Source organism: Zootoca vivipara, chromosome 6 (assembly GCF_963506605.1).
Source record: "Zootoca vivipara chromosome 6, rZooViv1.1, whole genome shotgun sequence".
NCBI lineage: Eukaryota > Metazoa > Chordata > Lepidosauria > Squamata > Lacertidae > Zootoca > Zootoca vivipara.
Window position 1 is genome coordinate 83783307 of NC_083281.1, and position 25714 is coordinate 83809020.

At 42.0% G+C, this 25714-nt stretch overlaps 1 protein-coding gene across 2 annotated transcripts in view; it reads right to left on the minus strand.

Annotated features, from left to right (window-relative positions):
• Window positions 1-733: 733 nt before the first annotated feature.
• The window catches only part of CTNNBIP1 (catenin beta interacting protein 1), a 44620-nt gene continuing 19639 nt past the window's right edge, over window positions 734-25714 (minus strand). For both annotated transcript variants that reach the window (XM_060276228.1, XM_035118309.2), the window contains 3 exons: window positions 24603-24724; window positions 22632-22722; window positions 734-3693 (listed from right to left, as the gene is read on the minus strand). In XM_060276228.1, the coding sequence (XP_060132211.1) occupies window positions 3635-3693; window positions 22632-22722; window positions 24603-24698 (246 nt within the window). In that variant the 5' untranslated portion in view covers window positions 24699-24724 and the 3' untranslated portion in view covers window positions 734-3634. The remainder of the gene's footprint in view (window positions 3694-22631; window positions 22723-24602; window positions 24725-25714) is intronic.

The following is a 25714-nucleotide window of genomic DNA, read 5'->3' on the forward strand; positions in this document are numbered from 1 at the left end:
TTAGCGGTTGAGGGCACTTGGTTTGCACATGACCAGTTATCACATGATGACCTGCCTTTGTAAATCCACTGTATTTATGATGCCAGAGGCAGAGCTGTCCAAGTACATCAGACACAACAGTCCTTCGGTCAGCTGCTCATCATGGAATAGGCCCATTTTTCAGATCATGCGACTCAGATACTAAACCATGTTTTTGCATTTCAATCCCTTTCCATGTGTATTGACAAACCAAGCTAAAAGTGCTGGTTATAATCTTTAAAGCCCTAAAACAGCAGTGGGGAATCTGCAGCCCTCTGTATACTGCTGGACTCCAACTCCCATCATCCCTGACCACTGGGTCTTGCTGGAGGGGGCTGATGGGAGACTGGGAGTCCAATAACAAATGGAAGGCGACAGGCTCCTTAACTTTGCTATACAGACTCTGTCTATTTTTCTTATACTGCTATTGTTTTGAAGCTGTGACTTGCCTTGTGGGGTAGAAAGTACATGATTATGTAAACTAGGGCTGCGTTTGAAGGCAGAGGATGCCTACTCCAACAGTCCCATTGAGTTTGATGGGGCTTTCAGCCAGGGAAGTGTGCAGGGCTGCAGCCCCAAACTATTTCCCTCCCTCTTGGCATAAGGAGGGCGTCTGCTTTTAAAACTTGGATCTTGAATTTGCAATCTCACCCAAGAGCAACACAAGGACCTTTTTCATGTTCAGTTGGATCAATATAAAACAAGAAGCAAGGAACAGCTCTTACAAAGTGTATTTCCCTCACCCCTTTCAAGTTACATTTTTAGCCCTCCAAAAGTTTAAAAACCACAGAAACATGTAAGTTTGCTTCCTTAGAAAGATGCAACAGCTTGGAAATGCCATATATCAATGGAACACAGGCCGCAACCAAACAACAAGGCTGTGACAGTGTTGCCTGGTTGACCCAGCAAGCTACCAGTTGAACTTGTTCACTGAATTTCCAGCAGATGTTTTAGTTGTCGAATCAGCCACAAACTGGGCAACAATCCACTCCTGCGCAACAGAGGTACATACGTAGTGCAGAAGCACAGGGTGGAATAGCCTTTCTGCTACTTCTTTAAAAAACAAAAAAAGATGTGGAAGATCTGTGGGGGAGCATAGGAAAAGAAGATTTCTAGGAGGCAAAAAAGATTAATGAAATGTTGGGGCAATGCCACAGCAGGGATAGAGAAGCCTTAATGGACCACATGTTTTCACAAGAACTTCTTTCTGTTAACAGGGGAGTGTTCAGCCTCCATTGCAGTAAAACATAAAAGAGAAAAATAAGTTAATAAAGTTCATCCAATGACAAAGAGGTGGATGGGTAGGGAAAGGTGACCCAGACACTAGCACATCCACCAGCCACTGCAAAAGAAGTGACAGCTTGGCGGGGGGGGGGGGAAATCTCTCAGCAACAACACACTTCATTTTGAGATTTAGAGAAATTAGACTTCCCGATCATGGAAGTGTTTGGATGAGGGAAAGCATCAGGATTCTCTTCAATGGAGCAAAAGCTGCACATTTTGTCATGCTACAAAACAAAACACAACAAAACCCTGATAATTAGGATGAAGAGCTGTCCTTTCTGACACATTTAAAAACCGGTCATGGGGAATAAAACCTGAACTGCAAGGGTGAACTGCATTTATTGCTGGTTTTATTGGAACAGGTGTCATCGTCAGCCCCAAGAAACTGAGGCTTTTCACATTGGGAACTTTTATGAAGTTGCAAATAAAAACTCAAGTATTATTTCCAGAGAGGGAACACCTGCTCTTTGCAGGTAGACCAATTCATTTGGGATCGTCTTCGTTCCTCTTTTCTGTATATTATCTCTTATCATATGCTATTATTCTTGGTATCTCCTCCTCCCCCCCCTCCTCTCTCTCTCTCTTTCTCTCTCTCACACACACACACTCAGATAGCAATAGCACCCCTCATAACCAAGGGCACTTGGAAACTCTAGTTCAGGCATCCCCAAACTGCGGCCCTCCAGATGTTTTGGCCTACAACTCCCATGATCCTTAGCTAACAGGACCAGTGGTCAGGGATGATGGGAATTGTAGTCCAAAACATCTGGAGGGCCAAAGTTTGGGGATGCCTGCTCTAGTTTGCCACAGCGAGGTTCTCAAGCTGGTTCCTCTAGATAATGATATCTCATGCAAAGACAGTGAAACCACAAGTTTCTATTTCAATGTTCCCCCACCCCCTCAAATACTTCATCAGTACCATCTTACCTAGGTGCCTTCTTGGAAGTACTGTGAAAATTCACGGCACAGAAGGGAGGAGGAGACTCCTGGATATAGGCAGCAAACAACTCACAGAACTTAAGGGTTCTAACATGCAGCTTCCTGGCAAGCCAGAGAAAGTAGGCAATGAATTAATGCCACTGTCTCTGTTTTTCAACAAACCGGTTGTATCACCTGAAGCCACTTGGATATTTTCAGTGGAGATGTTCTGCCTCCAGAGATCAACAGGCACACAAAACCAAGCCTAATTTGAGGAATTCGTCAATTTCATCTCACTAAGTCAGTGCAGGCATTAGGCCAAAGCTACACAATTCAGGCTCTTACTGCACTGTCACATGTGAAGCAGCCAACAGGTTAAAATCAAACTGTGCAGACTGCTTAGAAGAACTGGTTTGCACTCCTTCCAAGTTTGACACTTTGCATCTCGGAGATATTTGGGAATACAGAATTCTTCCATAGTACTGACAGGCCTTCTGCAGGTGCAAAGGGAGTTGCCCAAATTTGCAGGAGAGGCTCATTGCCACAACTCTAAACAAAGTGTCAGGGGCTTCCAACCACCTCCTTCCTGCATGGGCAGAATTGAGAAAACCAAACATGCTTTCAAGCAACAATTTCTTGAGGAGAACTGAAGAACAGAGGAGACCAGCGGGGAAAAGTCAGCTGCATGTAGACTCTGCAGCCAACAGGAAGTCAACAGTTAAGCCATTTTTTTTCTTCAAAAAAGAAAAAAAGGCAAGCAAGCATGTAATAAATATGGCAAAACATTTTCCCCTCCCACCTTGACAATAAATGTGAAGCAGTAACTAAATACGTTAATTCCCTCTACCCTTCTTCCCTCCCCCCACAAATTTTAGCAAGGAAAACACTGATGTCAGCAAAACACCTGAAAGCCACTCATTTTGCAAACAGCAGCGGCAGTCCATTTCCAGTCTCACACAGCCACACCCCTCTCCAAAAACACACACAAGCATGACCTAAATAAGCACCAGAGCTTGAAGGCTTTTAGAAGTAGGATGTCAGCAATAATTCTTAAAAATACAAAATTAAAAATTAAGGGGAGTGTTTCCACTGGTCAAGTTTACTTCCTTTAGCTAGCCAATCACAGTCCACTTTTTTTTTGAGCCAATCATGAAAGCATTCCTAGAGTTGTCCTTGATTTAAACTGCCTTGCTGACCCACCAACAGGGCATATAGAACAGACGGCTGTGAAATGCATTCAGAAGGTCAGGTAACAGGAAAACTGAATTCAATGGGGTGGGGAAGGCTACCACGGGACAAGACAAAAAAAACCAGGGGAGGGCAAAGGAACTCATGATTGTCCGGCCATCTTCCTTGATTTCCTAGAGCTTATTTGCCCTGCTCCAGCTCTGAATTGCTCCGACAGCCCTTCAAGCTACTGCCTTCTGTCTTCAGTCTCCGATCTGGAAAATGCCATCACCCCATCCTCAGCACCTGTAGAGGAAGGCAAAAAATGGGGTATTATTGGACAGGTAAGTTTTATTTGCTTAGACAAAGAGTAAGGCATACTAGCCAGTTTCCTGTATTGTGAGGAGATCTATTTCCCAAAAGCTAGGAGGGGCTGTGGGTAAAGAGAAATATGCCGATTATTAGGGCAGATAATTACTATTCTTTATCACTGTGCAGGCTTTGAGAAGCTTTTAAATTATTGGCTACAAGGTTTTGAGAGAGAGAGTGTATGTTAAATGCAAGTTATAACACCTTATTTTCACCTTGTGTTCAGAGGAATCAATGTTGTTCCCAAACACTGATTATAATTAAAACCTACAGTGCATTCTGAGAGCGAGCTAAAGTGCTTCTTTTTAAAGATGACTGAAAGTGTTAAATGACTCAGAAGTCCAAAAGAACATAGTAAAGATGACAGATCAGAGACCTGGCATGCACAAGCCAGCAGTGCTGTGCGTGGGTTGTACAAGTGATCCTCCCATTCCTCCCTAATTCAACCCCCCCCCTGTATCATATGCAGACAGATGTTGACCCTTTTGTCCCACTGGCTAGAAAATTCACTACTTGTTCTGTTGAGTGATGTTGAATATGAGACAAAGGACTACAGGACAAGGTTAAACAGTGCTAGCTATTTTGCTTTCCTCCTCAAATCATTCATATATAATACTTATACAATACTGGGTATCCTAGATTTGCTAGAGTGGTTGTGGTGTACAATATTAGTGTTGTTAAACTGCAAAGACCTGGGTCTGAATCTCCACTTAGCCATTGAAAATAACTGGTTAACCATGAGATGACAGGCACATTTTCTCAGCCCAACCTACCTCACAGGGTTGTTGTGAGGATAACAGAGGGAGACCATGCTATGTATGCTAACCTCAAACTCCCAGGGAGCTAGTACATAAATGTAAATATAAATATAAATATAATAATAATAGCAGCATTTTAATTACAGGGAAGCAACTGGTCTCAGTCCACTTCACCACACCTGCTGTTACACAAGGCCCTTGCTGCCTTGGTGAAATTCCCTTATTCCTATCTTCTAGTGGCCTGTGACTGGAAGTTCCCAGTTCTTTTTCTTGAATAGCAAGATGTTTATGAAGTAATATGGGGATGGAATGCTTTACTGCTTCCAGAAACCACACAAACAGGAAAGTCCCTGGATGAGTGCAATCCCGAGTCTTCAAGTGGTAACTTGCTGCAGTCTGTGTACAACCATTTAGGAAGCCTGTCCTGTTAAAGGGAGATGAGAAGATCAAAATCTGGGGAAGCACAAACAGCCTTCTCCCCACTTAGGCAGGCAATACAGGCAAGCTGGCTTTCCAGATGGCTACATCAACCCTAACAAGCCACCATTCCATAAAACAGGTAATCTGCATCCACTTGATGACCTATTGTGAACTACTTGCTCAGTACTTTGCTGACAAAATCGCTTGGATCCTTTCTGATTTGGATGCTATAGTTGATATAGGTCCAGTGGATGTAACTTTGGCCTCTGCTTGTCCAGCGTAAATGGATACCTTTCCATTTCTACAGCCTGAGGATGTGGACAGGATCCTTGGAAATGTGAGAGCTACATGTGTGCTGGATCATTGCACAAGGTCTAGCAAGGGGGTGCCCCTCTGGTCAATGCCTCCTTACAAGAAGGCAGGATTCCAGTGAGCCTAAAGGAGGCAGATTTAAGACCTTTATTGAAAAAGCCCTCCTTGAATCCCACTGTACTGGAAAATGATTGGCCAGTCTCCAATTTCCTATTTTGGAGCAAGGTACTAGTGTGTGGTGGCATCTCAGCTCAGGGGTTTCTGGAGCAGACTGATTACCTAGATCCATTTCAATCTGGTTTCAGGCCTGGTTATGGGACACAGACAGCTTTGGTTGTCTTGGTGGATGACCTATGCCAAGAACAGGGAAGGGGGAATGTGTCCTGTTGGCTCTGCTGGATGGCCATGTTATCCTTCTGGACTGCCTTGCTGGGATGGGACTTGGAGGCACTGTTGCACAGTGGCTGTTCCATCCTAGAGCAGCGAACCCAAAAAGTGGTGCTGGAGGAATCCTACTCGATGCCTTGGCCATTGGCCTACAGCAGGCATAGGCAAACTCGGCCCTCCACCTAAATCCAAGGAAGCTGTCTTGGTTCTAAGTCAGCGTCTATCATCAGTAATGGACTGGATAAGGGTGAACAAATTGAAACTTAATCCAGACAAGACAGAGGCGATCTTGGTCAGTCGGAAGGGAGAACGGAATAAGGAATCAGCCTGTGCTGGATGGAGTCAAACTCCCCCTGAAAACCCAGGTTCACAGTTTAGACGTACGTCTAGACTCAGCCCTGAGCATGGGTGCCCAGGTTTCTTCAGTGGCCAGGAGTGCATTTGCCCAGTTAAATTTAGTGCACCAGCTGTGCCCGTTCCTTGAGGTGTTTGATTTGGCCACAGTGACACATCTGGTAGTTAAGCCACTTTTGTGCACGGCTGGGAATGCAGTACAGGATGGCCAAGATCTACAGCAGAACTTTCCACCCCCAGGGCCCACCTAAGAGGGCTAAAAACTATCGACATGAGTAGTTACAAAATGGGGTGCAGGGCTGAAGTCAGTCACAAAATGGCAGCAGGTGGAGGCAGAGTCTGACGTTATCAGTCAGTTATTACCACCATCATTTCCCCTCTTTGGAAACAGTTAAATTATTTGGCACAGCAGATTCCATAGTTCAGTCTTCTTAAAAGTTAAGGAAAACATTGAATGGTCATATTGTGACTCAGACTCTCAATTTAGGCAGAAACTGCTGTTTCAGAGGCTCTAGGGGAGAAGAGGACCTCTCAAAATAGTTTTACTTCATTTCGGGTCATTTCTCCTTTCATACTTGTACCCTATTCCAACCCCAAACTGACAGTTCCTTTATCTCTTTCTGCTCTTACATTCACTTCCTCCTCCTCTAATAGTTTCCCTCTTATTATCCTATTCCTCTTTATTCCCAGCTTTTATATTATACTATAGTTATTGCTATTATTATTATTTAAAGATTAACCCTCTCTTTCTAATTCACTTCAACACCACAACCAGTTCTTTCCTTTACAGAATGGAGGAGTGGCTTCCTGGCTTGGCAAATGACTGCATGGGAAGGATGGAGGAGTGGGGTGGGGGTGGGGGTATAAGCAGAGATGTGAAGCAGAGGGGCCAGAACCCCAAAGTGCTTCTTCTTTCCCTCTCAGTCTGCCCAACCTTTCTCCTTCCTTCCTTCCTTCCTTCCTTCCTTCCTTCCTTCCTTCCTTCCTTCCTTCCTTCCTTCCTTCCTTCCCCATCCCCCTCTTCTACTGTCCTGTCCTCTCCTTCTTTCCCTTCTAACTTGGTATGATACAGCCTCACTCTCTATCTCCTGCTCCCATGCATGCATGTACAGTATACCGTGTGCAAAGGGAGCGGCTGACATTGGCTAGGGGACAGGCGACTGCACTGAGGCCCACTAGTAATCCCTAGCCCAGCAGCCTGAGAAATGGTGATCTAGGACACATGGGGTGGTGGGGAGGGAGAAAGATGATCCATCCAGTTAGCCTTGAGCCCCTCTTTAAAACAGGCTTCTGGACAGCAAGGTGGTCTTATGGGGAATGTCTTATGCCATGTTTAATTTGCTGCAGAACTTCTGGCCTCCCAAGGCTGACACAAGAGGAAGCTGCTGGTACTTTCATCTGCAGATCCTCTAGCAGCAATGATCAGAATCAAATTAAGAAGCAGCATGCTCTCCAAGAGTCCCCACCCACATGGCTGCGGATGTTTAGCTAAGCCTTCAATTGATCTTTAGTTTTTAAAATGATCTTTGCCATTCAAGTGCAACTGATAACATAAAAGCATCCCCCCCCCCTGGCCCCATACCAACTAATTAGGCCTGTATGAACGGATTATTTCCTTTAATAAGGCTTTCTTTGAAGCCTCTTGGTTAAAAGGATTAGATAGCAGAGAGAGCAGTTCCAAATGCAACACACCAACAGACTCAAGTTTTTTCTTCCTCCTGAAAGACACTCAAGGAAGCCACTTTGCTGTTTTTGCTGATGGGAGATTAATTTAAGTCACTGTCTTTTGGCAACTTAGTTCAAAGCAATGCATTGCCCCTGGACAGAGATAAATAGTAAGGAGATGGTTATGACAACAGTTTTATGTCTTGCAAAGTTGCTTTAGTTATAAGTAGAGAAAGCAACTCACAGACCCACCACCCACAGGCTCATTTTGGTCAGAACATAGTACTCTTGGATGTAGAAAGGAAGCACGGCTACTAAGTGTCATGGACTGGTTGGATGCAAAGGAATGGTGGGAGCCAGCAGGGGAACCACCAAAAGAAGGCTCAGCCTGGGGAGTGGTGGTGGGACGATGATGAGTGGTCACAGGGAAAAGCAGGAAAAGATTGGGAGGTGCTGGTGTCGGAACACATCATTGGGGGAAATGTGTTCCTCTGACTGGAAGTTTGAGATCTGTGTTTATAATGTTCATTATATATTACAATTTACTAACTCTTAGTAGCACAAAAGGGAAAACCTGAACACCACACAAACAGGTTGTTGCAAGTAAGCATTATAATAGTAACACTAACTGCCAGGGGAATTAGTGATCCTATAAAAAAGAAACACACAGATTCACAAATGCCCTAGGGGAAGTAAAATCCTCAGTGGCACTTGGTTTCAACACCAAGTGACAGCACCAGGTTCAAATAAAGGACGAGGAGGTAGCAGTTATTTTTGGCAAAATAACTTGTATTGTATTCAGAATATTGTATTCTGAAATACAGTAATGGTAGATATGTTTTTATTAATGGGACAATGAATGGATCTGTATATGCACCAAGTTTGAAGCAACTTCATTTTATTCAAAAGGTATTACATACCCTCCAACATTTCTCTAATGAAAATAGGGATGTCCCATTCCATAATGATAATTTTACTATTTATAACCCACACATCTTCTTGGGTTGCCCCAGCTCTCTGGGCAGCTTCCAACATATATAGAAACATAACAAAACAGTAAACATTAAAAAAAAAACCTTCCCTGTACAGGAGTGCCTTCAGATGGCTTGGGGGTTGGATAACTCCATACCCTCCAACATTTTTCCAATGAAAATAGGGACATCCTACCATACCCTCCAACATTCATCCTGTGAAAATAGGGAAATCCTACGGAAAAGTGGGACATTCAAATTAAAAACTGGGACGGCTTTTCTAAATCAGAGATGTCCCTGGAAAATAGGGACACTTGGAGGGTCTGGCAATATGTAAATTCAATAAACTTGCTAAAGGGAAAAGTCATAATAGGGGGCGACTTCAACCTTAATGTAGTGTATGTGGAGTCTCTCTAAAAGACTTGAGCAAGGGCGCCACCTGGAGGAACTTTTTAAAAGATAAACACTTAGATTTTTTTCTTTTTACACCTGTTTGCCAAAAGTCGAGTTTTTACTTCCATATTCATAAAAGCATTGTTTCACTTATAAGAGGTTGACTAGTGTATTATTAATTTCTAGTCTATATCTTGCCTCTTTTATTCAATTAATCTGAGTTGTTTTGAACCTAAACTTTTATATTTAGTTAGTATATCAGTAATTTCCATTTCTAGTTTGGTTATTGTTGTAGAGGTTTAATATATGATCTTTCTTTGAGACATATACCTCTTGTCACTGCTTTCATAGCATTCCCAAAGCTGGTAGAATTGGTGCTGTTATTGTTGTATTCCTTAAAACAGAATTGTAGGGATTCTGCTATCCTTTATCTAGATAGTTGATTGGTCTCTAAAATAGGGTTAAATGGATTTGGATTTCATTGCTCAGTCCTGTGGTCACTTCTACTGGAGCATGGTCAGTGATCTTGATGTTACCAATATTCATCGATTGTGTGAAGGGAAATAACTGTGGAGTGAGCAGTTAAAAGCCTGTAATCCGGATTGAGAACCATGTTGGCTTGAATGAAATGTAAAACTGTATTCTTTTGTATTTTCTTTGCAACGTGTATCATATAAGTTCCATTTTGGAAGAGTTATAATAATTTGTATGCATCTTATTTTTCTCTCGCCTCCATCTTTTATGTGGAGGAGGAATAAGGATCTGGAAGAAACTACTGTCTGGACAAACATTACTGAAGCTTTAGTAAGCTAAGGAGCTTAGTGTGTTGAGATAAATTAAGTGGAAAGTCTTTAAAAAGAGCTTTAAGAAAAATAAAGTCAGTAAAGTAATCTTCTGCAAAACACCTATTAGTTAGTGAAAACATCTCAATCATGTGAAGGACTATTAAATTCTCATTTTTACAGGATGAGGTACAAATCTCAAACACACAAAATTACACTGAAAGATCAGTGTCCTAGTTCCAAATTAAACCAGAGAGCTTGGAGCAAAGTTATTTTCCTGGAAGTCACTGGGTGTAATTCAATGTAGCACAGTTATGTTTTGTCTGCACAAGCTTTTCAGTTTGCGTAATACAATGATTTCCCTCCCCCTCACTGCTTGGGGTTATCCCAACCCCCACACCCACACCCGCCAATTTGAAGTGGGAGGGAGTGCAGAGTGGGAGGAGAGGAATCCCCATTCACAAGGGGCTTATTAGGTGAATCCTGCTCATTAGTCAAACTGCAGTGGATAGATCCAACAAAGACACTAAAATAGATAGATAAAACTAACCAACTAACTAACTCCACTGAAGTTAAAAAGGCACGCTAGAAGGTCAAAAATTGAAGATTCAATGCAAGACCAGTTTCTGTTTGTGGTTTAACTATTGTGCCAGACCTTCTATATTCGTTTACTTCTTTGCCCTCCTTACACAAGTCCCAAGGATAATAATGCAAGCCATTCTGAACTTCTTAGAAGGCTAGGAAGTATAAAAATGCAACAAGAGAACCTTGCATCAATTCATTACCTTGAGGGCCATTATCGATCCTCTGCTGCTATTCTATCCTTTGTCAAAATTTATGGACTAGACAACACTAGTGTTGGAAAAACATCCATACTGTTTGCTATTTGGGTGTGTTTAAAAAGACAATTATTAATATGACGAATTCCAAAGAAGTAGCTGCAGAATCTGTCTTAAAAGCAGATATTTATTGAGAAACCAGCTTTCAAGAGTTGCAGGCTACTCCAATTGTATGGTGGACGATGTCCATCTCTCCATCTCTCTCTCTCTCTCTCTCTCTCTCTCTCTCTCTCTCTCTCTCTCTCACACACACACACACACACACAAGATTTGGAAACAATGAGATCAGAAGTCCATGAAAGGCGGGGGCAATAGTAAGAGGGTCCCATTTTCCTGCAGAGTCCAAATATATACTAACAAAGTGGAGCAGTCCACTTTCAGCTATCTTTCTTGCTATGCTGACTTATCACAGACAGCTGCTTATTGGGAGTAAAGGTAAAGGGGCCCCTGACCATTAGGTCCAGTTGCGGACAACTCTGGGGTTGCGGCGCTCATCTCGCTTTATTGGCCAAGGGAGCCGGCGTACAGCTTCCCGGGTCATGTGGCCAGCATAACTAAACCGCTTCTGGCGAACCAGAGCAGCGCACAGAAACGCCGTTTACCTTCCCGCTGGAGCGGTACCTATTTATCTACTTGCACTTTGAGGTGCCAACTGCTAGGTTGGCAGGAGCTGGGACCGAGCAATGGGAGCTCACCCCGTCGCGGAGATTCAAACTGTCAACTTTCTGATCAGCAAGCCCTAGGCTCTGTGGTTTAACCCACAGCGCCACCCGATCCCTTTTATTAGGAGTAGATCAGTCTGATTTTATTGCTTTGGCTCCATCCACAAAGGAGCTCAAAGGTGACAGAGGACTCTCTGTTCTTGTTACAATAATGATGCTGCTGGGTTCATAAGAGCAGTCCTACTGAATCAGATCAAAGGCCCCAAGTAGCTCCTTCGTAGTAAGAGCCTGAGAGAGATGCTATGCAGGTTCTACTAGAATCACATTATTTTGGGGAAAGAGGGGAAATCAACCAAAAAGAGCAAGGCAGAAGATCCAAGCAGGAGGCTTCTTCTTCTAATGTGCGCTACTTTTAAACCCAGAGGTGCCTTTGGTGTGGAAATTCCATGGAAGCAAAGTTTCCTAGCAACAAGAAGATAACAGATGACATCACGGCCCACAAAGTAGATGATCAGAGTTATCTAACAGACAGCAGATGCTTCTTCCTCCCCCATCCCAATCCCAATCCCCACTCTTTTCCAAAACCCCATTAAAAAAAGAAAAGAAAATCTCTAGTGGATCTTATGTAAGTACAGGAGACTTATTTCAAGATAATCCTCCTAGCCTTCCAAAAGCCCCACTGCCAATTTCAGCAGTCCAAATCAATTTTTCCCCCTTTGCCATATTACAGATTACAGTGGCCAGAGCAGAAGAGTTTACAAAGCAACACCCTAAGAAATCTCCAGCTGCACAGAAGACAGGAGGATTTCCACAGTTGGATTATATATAGCCAGATTACACAAAGAAGCTAGAGGAAAATGCAGAAATGAATGGCATCTATTTAATTTCTTAAGTACCATCATTCACTGCAGAACCCAAATCATTTGGAATAAAATCTTAGGTGAAGATGAAATAATTAAAGGTTGTAGTCTGTCTTAGTCCTACTCAGGGTAGACCTATTTATATAACCCTTTGAGGCCCAGTAACTTCAACTGGTCTATCCTAGATCTTGAAAGCAAACCTTTTAGAAAAGATAGTAAAGGTACTGTAATCAAGTTTTTTAAGTAGTCAATACCCAGTTAAACCTAATTCACTGAGCTACAAGAGGTTCTTTTCAGGAGACAAACTGTAGAAATGAATAAGTATCTGTGCAAACTGTGGAAATGAAGAAGTGTGCATGCACACGAAAGCTCATACCAATGACAAAATTAGTTGGTCTCTAAGGTGCTACTGGAAGGAATTTTTTATTTTTTATTTTGAGCAAATGAGGTAAGTAGATTCAACCAAAACTGCTCCACTGGGCTGCATGTGGGCAGCTCTGCCATACAGAGAGAAATATGTAAGAGAGAAATTTTCTAGCTTAGTCTTCAACTCATGCCAGTTTTCTGTGAGAAGAGAAATTTTCTAGCATAGAAGTTGGTCCCATAATGGGAGTTATAAAAGGCAGCGTGAAGCAACGCAGTTCAGAAACAAGTTTATTGCCTCATCCCATTTTCTGAAAGCGGACCTGATTTGCAAACATTTTTTGGGCCAGAAGTGGCAATTTGAGATGAAGTTGCCTATTAATTGAAAACCTGTGCTTAGTAAGCAGCTTGTGTGGCTGATTTTGTTTGTTTGTTTCATGTGTGAGTCAGCAGACACAGAGCAGACTCAGGTGACTTACAATCAAATTTAAGCATCAAATGGCAATGCTGAAAATAACCAGTCTGTAGAAATAAATGCTGACTGGGTTGCTGGAGATTGAGAATTCAGTCCAACATTTCATATAGCAGTTGAGGAATCTACACCAGTTACTACACCAACAACTCACAGGAGGAGTGAACCTAAGATCACTCCCAAGCTGAAGTGAAGGTTTCAGTTGCAGCTTGTTCAGACAAAGCTGTTGGTGCAAAGCCTAAGATACAGGTGAAACTCAGAAAATTATTTTCCATTTAATTTTTACAAATACTTTCTTTTGGAAATTCCACAGTAATAAAACAAATAGTTACAATAATAAAAAAATAAACAAAAATAAACATCGCTATTAGATTTCATTAATTACATTCCATTTATAATTGACCCGCCTAATGACAAATAATTACAATTACAACAAATAAAGGCTTGACATATCTTGCTTTGCATGTCATGCATCTATGTCATATATTGGTTTCACCTTTTAAGTCAGGCATCCCCAAACTTCGGCCCTCCAGATGTTTTGGACTACAATTCCCATCATCCCTGACCACTGGTCCTGTTAGCTAGGGATCATGGGAGTTGTAGGCCAAAACATCTGGAGGGCTGCAGTTTGGGGATGCCTGTTTTAAGTTGTGTTACTGAAATAAATGCACTTTTTGACGATATTCTAATTTTCTGAGTTTCACCTGTAGCTGGCTACGCCACTGATGAGAGTATCAACTCACCCCTAGCCAAGCTTATAAATAGCCAACTGCCTGTGGAGACTAAGAAATTGCTTCCAGGTGATCAGGTGGAACAGTTGTTAGGGCACAAATGAATGCCAATGATACATGGAAGCAGGTGGGCTACTTTAAAAAAAAAAACCAGACCTATTTGCAAAGCTGTTCATGTGTGTGCAAGCACAGATATTTTAACTCTTTATCTTGCATTAAGCTGCCTTAAGTCTATACTGTACAGGAAAAAATATTTAAAGGCATTGTGTGGTCCAGCATAATTCTTAACATGAAAAATAGCTTGCACAAGGCAGTGGAAGAGCCTGTTGCCACAGGACAATTGCTGTGAATCTGAACTGGTGAACCATGAATATTATTTCCCAGGCAGCAGGACCTGAAGCTGTGTCTACAGTTACAGTTCTGAGCAGAATTTACTTCCTCTCTCCCTCCTGCCAGACCGAGCTTTGATTTTTATACCGTAGTGGCCTCAGGTTTCATTACAGTTCCTGTCTGTTTCTCCAGCAGGACAATGGCACCTTCTAGCTATGGGGCATCATCTGCTTTTCCCGTATTTTATTTCCAAAGGGAATACAGTTGTTGCTCCCCCCGCCCCGTGCCCCAGGTAGAGTTGCAAAAGCATACACCAACAAAATATTGAGTAGGAACCTGGGTCTGTTTTGGGAGCAAATTAATCTGTTTGAAAGTGAGGTATCTTGGATACTTGCCTTAAATTGACAGAGTTATTGGTTTTTACTTTTTCAAACTCTGGCAGACATCAGGTTTGACTCATTGTAACCTTGACACTCCCCATCCCAATTAAGCTGTTTTTGGTATCCTTCTGTGTCTGACATTCTATAAGTGTATGGAAGAGAAGCTGCTTTTCACTGCTCATGTGCAGTATATTATCACCATATTCGAGAGACTATATGCAGCTATACTGTACTGCTAAAAGCAGCGTTTGTTTTTTTAAAATCATTTAAAATAATGAATCCTGTTACTCAAAGGCAAAGGAAACTAGTGTGATAAATTCACCAGTTGATCAGCAAGAGTAGCAAACTCTTGCAAACAAAGATCAGAAAGTAAGGGCACAGGTCCATAGCTCAGACAGGTAACCTTTATACAGTAATGAATATGTTTTAGAAAGGAAAACACATCAAAGTAGAACATTTGCCAAATGCCTGAGAATCAGAGGTGAATCTATATGAACATTATTGCTGACACTTCCAGTAACATGAAGAGGAACTAGAAAAAAATTCTGTGCACATGTTTGTTGGCCAATTGCTATTCAAGCTGCCTGCTTACAAAGGTCTTTGGTATCTCATATTGTCTTCAATTTTTTCAAACCCAGGAACCACCTTTAGCTCAAACATGCATCTGGGGACCAGTTTCTTATATTTTCCTTACTCTGTGGTGCATTATGGTAGTGCTACCAGTATGTTCACATGATATGCAAACATCCTTCTACTAGTCAGTTAAGAACCCAGTTCAAGTGGCGCACAAAAAAAACAAAAAATAGCAGACCTTAAACCTGTTTAATTCTGTAGCTGTATGCCCAAACGATGCTCTCCAAACCACCTCCAAGAGGCATGCCCTCCCAGGGTGACTGGGGCAACCCAGTCCGATGGGATACAAATAAAAAATATTATTATTATTATTCCAATAATTAGCTGCTTGGCACATAAAACTGAAAATGGCAGGAAAAGGGGAATTCTATCTCAGTGCAGCAGTCTTTTCTTTTTATTATTATTATAGATTTATTCGTTTAAAAATTACGTGCATCCTCTCTTTTTTTTCAAGTTGTGTTTTCTACAGATCAGTTTCATTTGTTGTGAGACATTAGTGTTGCATGCAGTATTAGGTTGGGAAGAAAAGAGGGGGGAGGGGTATGGTAAGTGGGGTGGGGTGGTAATGCTTCTATTCTTCCATATGTGGGGTTTTGTGTCAGCGTCACTTGGATGAGTTCTCTAACTATTCGCTTGTTATATTTCCTTGGAGGTGAGAGAGGTTGGGGGTGGCCTAGGGTGTGGTTTGTTGTCTTTGGTTGGCTGTAGTGAGAATTGTTTATGTGTGTGAGGGGGTGAATTTTTGGATCAGGTTAGACATATTGATTTGTATGCTGTTGGTGGATTCTTGTTGTTGTATTCTTAGGCTATGTATTTGATAAAGGGGAACCATACTGGGGTGACACAGCTTCCACTCTGGAAATATTTTCATATTTTCTTGCCATTTACCTCTTTTTAGAAAGAAATTGAATAGCCTTGAAGGTTTGGAAACTGGTTAATAGTGTTGAACAGCAGAGAAAGCTGCAGGTGCTCACTAGGTGCTGCATTCACTAGTGGATATGTCTGTTGTTCAGCATGAACACAGACTTTGTGAACAGACAAAACCAAGTAGGAAGCCAGTTGTGAAGATTCCCATTAGATGATTCATCTTAGCAAGTCCCAGTTTACACAGGTCTCTTCAAGCTGCTCAATTCCATGGCAGATTAGACTCCAAAATTATGCCCAAAAGCTATGCTGAGTGACTCACACCAACTGTGTCTGGGCTAGAAAAAGGCAGATGTGACAAATAATGGAATCACAATAATAGGTGGGAGGGGAGCAATTTTATAATGTGGTCTGGCTTCCTGTAAAGATATCTGACGTTAGGAATTAGGGTGTTTTCTATAGCATGATTTATGTGGTTGAAACTCCCTTATTAAATTCTTCTCTACCTCTTTAGAACCTAGGCTACAAATCTGCCTTTTGAAAATGGCCCTTTATTTATTTATTTATTTATTTATTTATTTATTTATTTTCCTCCAAGGAGATCAGGACTCTCCCATCTCAGAGCCACCCTGCGATTAGAAGAGAGCAAATGGCCCCTAGTCACTAAGTAGGTTTCATGGAAGAACAAAAATTAAACCAAGCATTTCCCTGGTCCAACACTTTACTGATGCCCTCCAAATGTTGTTCCCATCATCCCTGATCTCTGGCTGCACTGGCTAGGGCTGATGGGAGTTGGAGTCCTACAACATTTGGAGGGCCACAGAATGAGGAAGGATGTACTACCCTATACCAGCTCTCTAACCAAAGGTGTTGCAATTCTGTAGGCAGCTGCTGGGAACATTTTCAGTAACAGCTTCAAATCACAGGTAGGTAGCCGTGTTGGTCTGAGTCGAAGCAAAATAAAAAAATTCCTTCAGTAGCACCTTAAAGACCAACTAAGTTTTTATTTTGGTATGAGCTTTCGTGTGCATCAGTGCATCTTTGTTTCTCTGGCATGTATCTATAACATTTTGGGAATGAGTGGTGAAAACACAAAACATTTGTTTGTTTGTTTATTTCGTTTTATAGAAGTATTTATATCCTGCCCTCTTATAACATATCAGGGCAGTGTTCAGCAACATAAATACACACACACACCCCATTAAAGAGAGTGCAGAACAATCATTAACATGTCTGGTTACTCAAGAAAATGTCAAACAACTGCATAGGCCTGACAGCATGTTGCTAAAGGCAAAGCATTCCTCCATAGCCTTCAAAGTATCCTTTTCCTTTGTTCATGTGCAAAAAAAGATCCTAAGCGTGTGCTAGCAGGAAGGAACATACAGAACAATGCAAGGCATCCCAGCAAAACCAAGTACAGTGGTACCTCGGTTTATGAACACAATTAGTTCCGGAAGTCTGTTCATAAACTGAAGCGTTCATAAACTGAAGCGAACTTTCCCATTGAAAGTAATGGAAAGTGAATTAATCCGTTCCAGATGGGTCCGCGGCGTTCGTAAACCGAAAATTCGTAAACCGAGGTGTTCATAAACCGAGGTCCCACTGTATTACAATCCTGAATCCAAATCTGATCTCATCCCCGTCTACTTTTAAACCTCAGGCAACTTTCTTCCCCTGAAACAGTACTCTACAACCTTGGGTCCACCATTGCTGTAGGATTACATCTCCCATCATGTCTGATCACTGGATTAGCTGGCTGGGGATGATGGGGAGTCACAGTCCAACACCAACTGAGGACTTAGGGTTGAAGAATATTGCACGAAATTAATAGTGTAGGCTGAGTGGCTCCCCTAGTCCATTAACCTATCTGCACAGAGTTTATTTGCATCTCAGCTCTGTGCTCCCCAAGGGACCTGGCTCTCTCCAAGAACCAACAAGGCACGGTTGCTGCAGCAAACAGTAGCAGCAGAGTCACCAAGGTTGATACTCCCACTTTAACGGTCACACAGATTCTGTTTTCCAGTCTCATTATACAAATAACCAACAGCACAACCTAATTGCAACCTCTTCATTTTAAAAAGCAAAAAAACCCAGATGCATCCAACTGTATTTACACAGAGCGTTTCAAGAGTGTAACGCCTTTCAGTTTATCTGACAAGTAGCAGCTTAGCACAAACCCTCAAATGCTGCTGCTTTTGCTCCTTCTTTAATAGGCGGGAAACTAATGCAGAATAGATCAAAACAGATGACTGGGGAAAGAAGGTGGCCAACATTCCCCCAGGCATGTACTTACATAGATTAAGGCCTCCATTCTTCAGATCTTTCATACCTCTGAGCCCCTGCCGAAGAACAAACCTTGGAGTTCAGTTTCAAAATATCCCTTGGTATCAAAGACTCCAAGAGGAACAGCTTGCGTTTTGAGAAGTACTGTGCTAATTACCTTCCAGTGAATTGTTAACATCACTTTCACTGCGGCACTTCCAGATTGCAAGGTAGGGAATTCTAGAGCTTTCCAGCTTTCACCCATGTTTCTACGACAGCCATGTAGCTTATTCCCACTCTGAACTCCTCCACAGAACTTAAAGCTTCTCCAAATCCTTTCTGCCAACATACTTGGCAAATGTCTAAATCACACTGAAATGGGAGCACACCCCATCTGTTAAAGCATGAAGACTGAACAGCATAACTGATGTTAAATCATCTAACGTGGCTATTCTGCACATAAGAGACCAATGTATTTGGGGTAAGTGACAAAGTAACCCTACCTGAAGACAAGATTTGCCACTCAGCAACCAGTTACCATTTTCTAGTGTTGAGGTAGCCAAAGTGGTGCCCTCCAGGTGGTGCTGGATTACAACTCTCATCAGCTCAGCATGGCTAATGGTCAGAGATTATGGAGGTTGTAGTCTAACAATACCGGGGCGGGGAGCACTAGGTTGGCTACTCCAGCCTAGGGACTAGAAATTGAACCAGTCTTCCGCATACACCTCCCTGCTTTCTAGCTATGTCAACAAAGGCATAGCTGAGCAACTGCCACAGTGTTTTGCCATTGCAGAGGCAGGGAGTTGGTCCAGATGAGAACAGAATATGCAAAAGGCAGAATTTCTATTAAATGGAAAAAAGCAAAACTTTCATGTACGATCAAGCTATGAAAGTTTGACTTTGCAAATTTAGGAATGTGGCTGGATTCAGGAGAATGTGGAACTCCATGGTCAGGATCTGAAGAACCATTAAATTAATACCAAGCCCCAAAGGGGATTTAGATGGATCTTTGATGCACATCAAAGGCTTTGCAAATCAGATTTTAAAATTTCCTTTGACACCTAGATGCAAGATATAGGGGTAGGGGGGTAGGAGGTAAATAGACACTATTTTCTAGGGGAAATGGGAATATTTTAAATTCAAGCATTTCAAAGGTTCTGAAATTGGTTTTTTATAGGAAGCTACTGCCATCTAGTGGAGAAGATCTCCATTCAGACAACCGATTTCAGTTTGGCTAATTAAGACACTGGAATATAGGGTACTTGATGTTATTTAATTACCTCCATGGCTACCTCTTCTTCTGTCTACAGAATAAGAATGAGAAAAGCAGTGACGCCCTAGAGCAGAAGTTCTAGTTCCTGTGAAGCTCTGCAGGTTTAAGATGCTCTTGGTTTAGAGCAGTGGGAGGGCTTCTGCAACCCTCCAGATGCATTACCATCCCTGACCATGGACCATGCTGGCTGGGGTTGATAGGAGCTGGAGTTCAACATTTAGAGGGCTGCACAGGTTCTTCGCCTCTGATTTAAAGTCAAGATTTTGTGAGGTTATGCTTTTCCCCAGAAAGCATAAGGCTTCCATCGGTCAGCTGGAGTTTGCTTAGGTGGAAGTAGGGCACATACTTGTCTGTACTACACAAAATAGGGGGGAAAGCCCCTATTTGTCCAAGGAACACATTCTGAGGTCAGGAAGGGTTGGCTTTAGGCTAACATTTGTAAAAACAAAACTCCTCTAAATTAAATAGAAGGGCACTTTCATGTGCCTTTTACTAGGCCTTATATTACCAGGTATTCTATTTCCTCTGCACCACATTTTGCATAGAATATTTGGGCTTGTGCACCAAAACCAGTATAAGTGATAAAGCAGCGAGAGTACCCCAAAAATGCATCCCCACCAATGTCAACTTAAACAAATGAGTAAGCTGATGTTTCACAGCAGATTCAATACTGCTTCTGCATCTAGTGGGGGGGGGGAACAAAAAAAATATACAACCTTTTTCTAGCATCACATTTTATGTTTAGGGAAACAGAGGAGAGGGAATACACTCTTATAGTGAGCTACACACACACACACACACACACACACACACACACACACAAGTGCTTGAACAACTGAGGCATTTCAGTTACTGTAATCTGTTAAAGCTATGGAAAATATTTGCAAGTGAAAATATTTCCAACTCTGGGACACTAAGCAAAAAAAGGGGATATCTTAATATAGAGACTGAACATCATAGCACTCTATGGCCCCAACTTGGAAGGAAATACTTCAAGTTCTACCTATGAGTTTAACCTTTTTTATATAAAAACCTCTAACTATACTGTTTTTCCATGACAGATGTCATCTTCCCCAAAACTCCATTCTCGTCATTCTTGTGGGCCACTTTGGCACTCAGTATCAGGTTTAAAATCGCAACTGTGTTGTTGACAAAGGCAGAAACTGACACATTTAAATAATCTTAAACCTCTGGCTTTTCACTTATTTTTGTGACTACCTGTATCCTGCTAGGATCCAGAGCCTACCTAAATGCAGTTTAATTGTGCCCTGCCCACAAAGATCTACACTACATAAGCCAGTTCTCAATATTCTATCACACTTTAGAATAAAAAAATTAAAATAATTATTCAACATGTCTATATTTCAATTTAAAATTTACACAGCAGTTTGCAATCACTAATAAACATACAAAATAGAGAACTGTGGTTTAATGTTAGTTCACAAACAGGGATCTTAGTTCATGTACAAACTGTTAAATTTAGTAAACTTTAAAGTTAGTAAACTGACATCAATTCTGTTTTGGACTTAATAGGGAACGTTAACCTAAGTAAGACTGGCATGCCAAGGAAGGGACGTAGCAAGCGTGTCCCAACATCCATTTTCAGCTGCTAAACTATGGCTTGAAAAGCTGGGCAATGTATGACCAAACTAGGTTATATTTCTTGTACTTGCCAACTGAGTGGATGTTTCAGCTTGTTCTGTATAACCTTTGGGGGATCATAGATATCATACCAGCTGTGCATCCATTAACATTTCCACAAGCTACAAGACTCACATTGGCATCAAAATTAATGCATTTCTACATTGCTCTCTTAATTTTGGTTTAATGCCTTAATGGGGAATTCCTTGAGCCCCAACCTCAATAACTTTTGAGGAATAATGCTCCAAGAACAAAATGATTTGTAACCTCCCTCCTTCTAACAGAAGGCATCAGAGTACTCCAAAGGTTACTTCCAATTTTGGAAACCGAAACAATTAATGTCACAATGTCAGCAGGGGGCTGCTAACACCAAAGGGGAGATGTGGAGTCAGAATTAAGAATTCCTTCTGCGACTACAGATGCAGCTTAGCTCACAGCCAAGAAAATGATCAAAACCCAAGTTCCATCATACAGGAGCCTGGACCTTGCTACTGTCCTTCAGTGAACTCCCCTGCTGGTGGATGGAGCATTTGAAGCCCTTGTGGCTTATGCTGCTTTTTGTTCCTCAAGCATCTCTAGGGTATTTAAAAAGAACTTCATCCATCATTAAAGCTGAATTTTCATCTTCTGCATCTTACATAGATCTTTGCTCCTTCCCCTTCCCACAAAAACAACAGCAGACAAATGTAATACAATCAAATAGAATCATATTTGACAAATTTATGGAGGCACAAGACTTAGCTTTATTTCTTGGCAAAAAATTGTGCTACCTTTCTTGCTGATTTTGGATTTATTTTAGCACAGGGAGCACAAAGTTTTTTCCTTCCTGAGCCTTGATCTTCCAACTTGGTAGCATCTATGCTTTTCAACTCCCTGTCTATGAGCATTAGACAGGCATCCTCACTGTATTATTTTAGATCAGGGGTCCCCAGACTTACCGAGCGGCGGGCCGGTGCCCGCCGCGCCGACCGCGCGGTGGGCCGGACTGCAGGGGAGTGCGCGCGCAGCGGGCCGGAGGGCGGGGGAGTGCGCGCCCGTGCGCATGCACACACGCACACGGGCGGAAAAAAAATCGGCGAAAATCGCTTGTGCGCATGCGTATGGGCCTCCCCCGACCCGGAAGTGCACCAGAAATGACCTCTTCCGGGTCGGGAGAGGCCCGTACGCATGCGCACAAAGGATTTTCGGCGATTTTTTGCCGATTTTTCAGATCGCCGCTGCGCCGCGCGCTGTGAGAGCGGGCGGCGGCAGCGGGCGGCGGGGGTCGTCGCGGGCCGGATTGGAAGGCCGATTGGGCCGCATCCGGCCCGGGGGCCGTAGTTTGGGGACCCTGTTTTAGATGCTAGCTACAAAATGTTTTATTTCAACAAGTCTATCCAGATATTTACTTTTTTCCTAAGTAAAATAATGTAAATAAACCTATTCTGTAGCTTTAAAATAAATTAAAAGCCATTTCCACAAAGAACACTTATACCAATAAATATTTGGAAAGCTTACATGTCTCCCTTTCCTTTGCTACTCACCCTGATCAATTGAATGCTGAGGAAGTTGGCTAAGTTGGCTATTCACTACCCCTGCGTACGTCCTCAAGAACTCCTCTTCACTGGTGGTTAACTGTACAAGGACAAAGAAAAGCAAATACACAAATAGAGCAATAGAAACTCAGCAGTAGGGTCTGCGCCTATTCCCATTTGCTATTCAGAGTACAATTCATCACAGTTCAGTTCAGTTTTCTTTACTGTCACTTGCACCTTCTTCCAGTCACACAAGAAGGGGCCATAAAACCAACTTCCCCTTTTTGTGAAACAGAGTGTTGACACCACACTAAATGATTCCCATGAAATAAAACATAATTTGGAGACAGCTACTGTTTTATTCATCTACGCATGGCAATATAAAATGAAATTATTTTCCCCAACAATTTTAAAAAAGGAGACAGAGAGAGAAAAAAAGAAAATCCTGGTGCTACAAAATATTATTTATTATAAACCCAGTAAGTTCCCGGGGGGACGGGACGTTTAAGGGAACATTTTAAGCAACATTTCTAACATACAATGGATACTGAGATAACTCCTGTGTCCCTGGTGCGTTAATAAGCATTCCCTTGATAAATGATTTTTTTCTGAAATACATTGGTGCACAGGAAGTAAGATTTTGTTGCACTTGAATTTTCTTCCCCATGTTCCTTCCCACCCCCACCGATAGTATTGCTCCCCTGATTCTGTGGTTGGCTTCCAATGACCAAGAGAGCCTGTTATGTGTCAAAATAAGCCAATGAGTAGTCCCCAATGAGTCCCCAAGTAGACACTATACAAGCGTCATCTAGTAATATCATACATTCATTTTACAGTTTTAATTTTCAAAAAGCAGTAGGTAGAAAAATTACAGAAACCTAGATGTAGTATCTGCAAAATAATGACTAGCATTTAGGCTATTAGTCATCATAGCTATTATCTTGGGATCACAAGTGAGAGAATGAAAGTGCCCTCATTTTGTCTTTGTGGACTGCTTTTAGGCACCTGGTTGGCCACCATAGCTGCCAGGTTATCCCTTTTTTTAAGGGATTTTCCCTTATGCTGAATAGGCTTCCTCGCGAGAAAAGGGAAAACTTGGCAGCTATGTTGGCCACTGTGAGAACAGGATGCTGGACTAGATGGCCCTTCAGTCTGATCCAGTTGCAAGGCTTATCTTTTGTTCTTATGGGATAAAGGTTTGGGGGCAAAAATTTAGTATTATTGTATCCTTTTTAAGATGTAAAGTCAAGCAGTAGTACAGTAATATTATCCTGTACCACATTCAAAGTTGTTTAATTAGAATCATGATCTTAAACATTCCTGGTGGCACCTTCATCTGCTCAAGAGAAACTGGAACCTTTAAGGAAAGCTATAGGTAAAAAAGATAAAGGACCCCTGGATGGTTATGTCCAGTCAAAGGCAACTAAAGGTGCGGCACTCATCTCGCTTTCAGGCTTTCAGCCGGCGTTTGTCCACAGACATCTTTACAGGTCATGTGGCTAGCATGACTAAATCGCTTCTGGTGCAACAGAACACCGTGACAGAAACCAGAGAGCATGGAAATGCCGTTAAGCTTCCCACCACAGCAGTACCTTTTTATCTACTTGCACTGGTGTGCTTTCAAACTGCTAGGTTGGCAGGAGCTGGGAGTTCACCCCGTCGCGGCGATTTGAACCGCCAATCTTCTGATCAGCAAGTCAAAGGGGCTCAGTGGTTTAGACCACAGCGCCGCCTGCATCCCTAAGGAAAGCTATAGAATAATATAGTCACAAAAGTCCATGATTGTAACTAGCTACCCCTCTAAGTTGCCCAGTACAAGAAAGAATCAATTTGAGGTGAGCAAGCAAGAAAAGTTTTGCAAACTGGAAAATGGCTAGCTCTCTTTAAACCCCTAGAGTGCCACTATTCTAGAAGGCTAGTACAAATTACGCTAAACTAGTAGCTTCTGTGAGGGTCTACAAGGCTGCCTGCAATACTTACATTTGATCCCATCTTCCTAAGCATTAGCAGGACTCTGACTTTCTGCTGAATATACATCTCCTCCGGACTCTTCCCGGGGACACCCTCACGGTTCATTCCCCTCTTCCCAGTTCCTGAGACTTCTAAATATTAACCACCAACAAAAAAGATACAAGAATGGTTTACTATGTTAAGAATAATAGGCAAGGAATAGGCTAAGTATTAACAGTTAAAACCAGCAATACCCTTTTCATAGGAGCTGCCTAGTTAGCAGCAGTTCTTTCCTAAACCAGGGATGTGGAGCCTGTGGCCCTCCAGATACTGTGAGGCTCCAGTTTCCATCAGCCCTTGCCCACATAGCCAGTGGTCAGCGAGAATGGAAACTGTAGTCCAACAACACCTGCGGTACACCATTTAATTCAGCTACAAAATGTCATCATGCTGGATCTCCTGGAAGTGCTCAGCTGGGGCCACAATATAGTAAAGGCTGACAAGTTCACTTTCCGCAAGAAAATAAATGGTTTACAGCTGCATTGAACAAGATGCTGTTAGGAGAACATGTTATAATGCTACAGTCCTGTGGGCACACTAATAGCATTTGACACAGAAGCAAGTGACCAGGTATTGAAGTCACTGTTTTTAGTTTTTATTTATATGTTTCAACTTTATACATTTCACTAATTTTACAATCATTTTAACATTTCAAAGTTTGACTTCCTTCCCCCTCTTTCTGCGGTTCTTTAAAAAAAATTAAAATATATTCTGCATATCCAAATTCATTTAATTTGATCATTTAATTATCTACTTTAAATATATACCCTTATGAAACTGCAGGTTATTACAATAATCCTGCCAATGTTTTTATCTGTTTGCAATTTATCTGTAAATATTCAATAAACCATTTTCATTCTTTTATAAAAAGTTTGTTATCTTAATTTCTTATTCTTCCGGTAAGTCTCTCTTCCTTGGGAAGCACGAGGCAAACAGGCTCATTTGACAACAATGAGAAATCAAGCCATTAGTACCATCGGCTCAGTCCTGTGAAACACTCTGCCAATAGAGATTAAGTGAGCACCTTCTGTGCAAACTTTTAAACACCTGCTGAAAATTTTTCCAGGCCTATGCAGGCAATT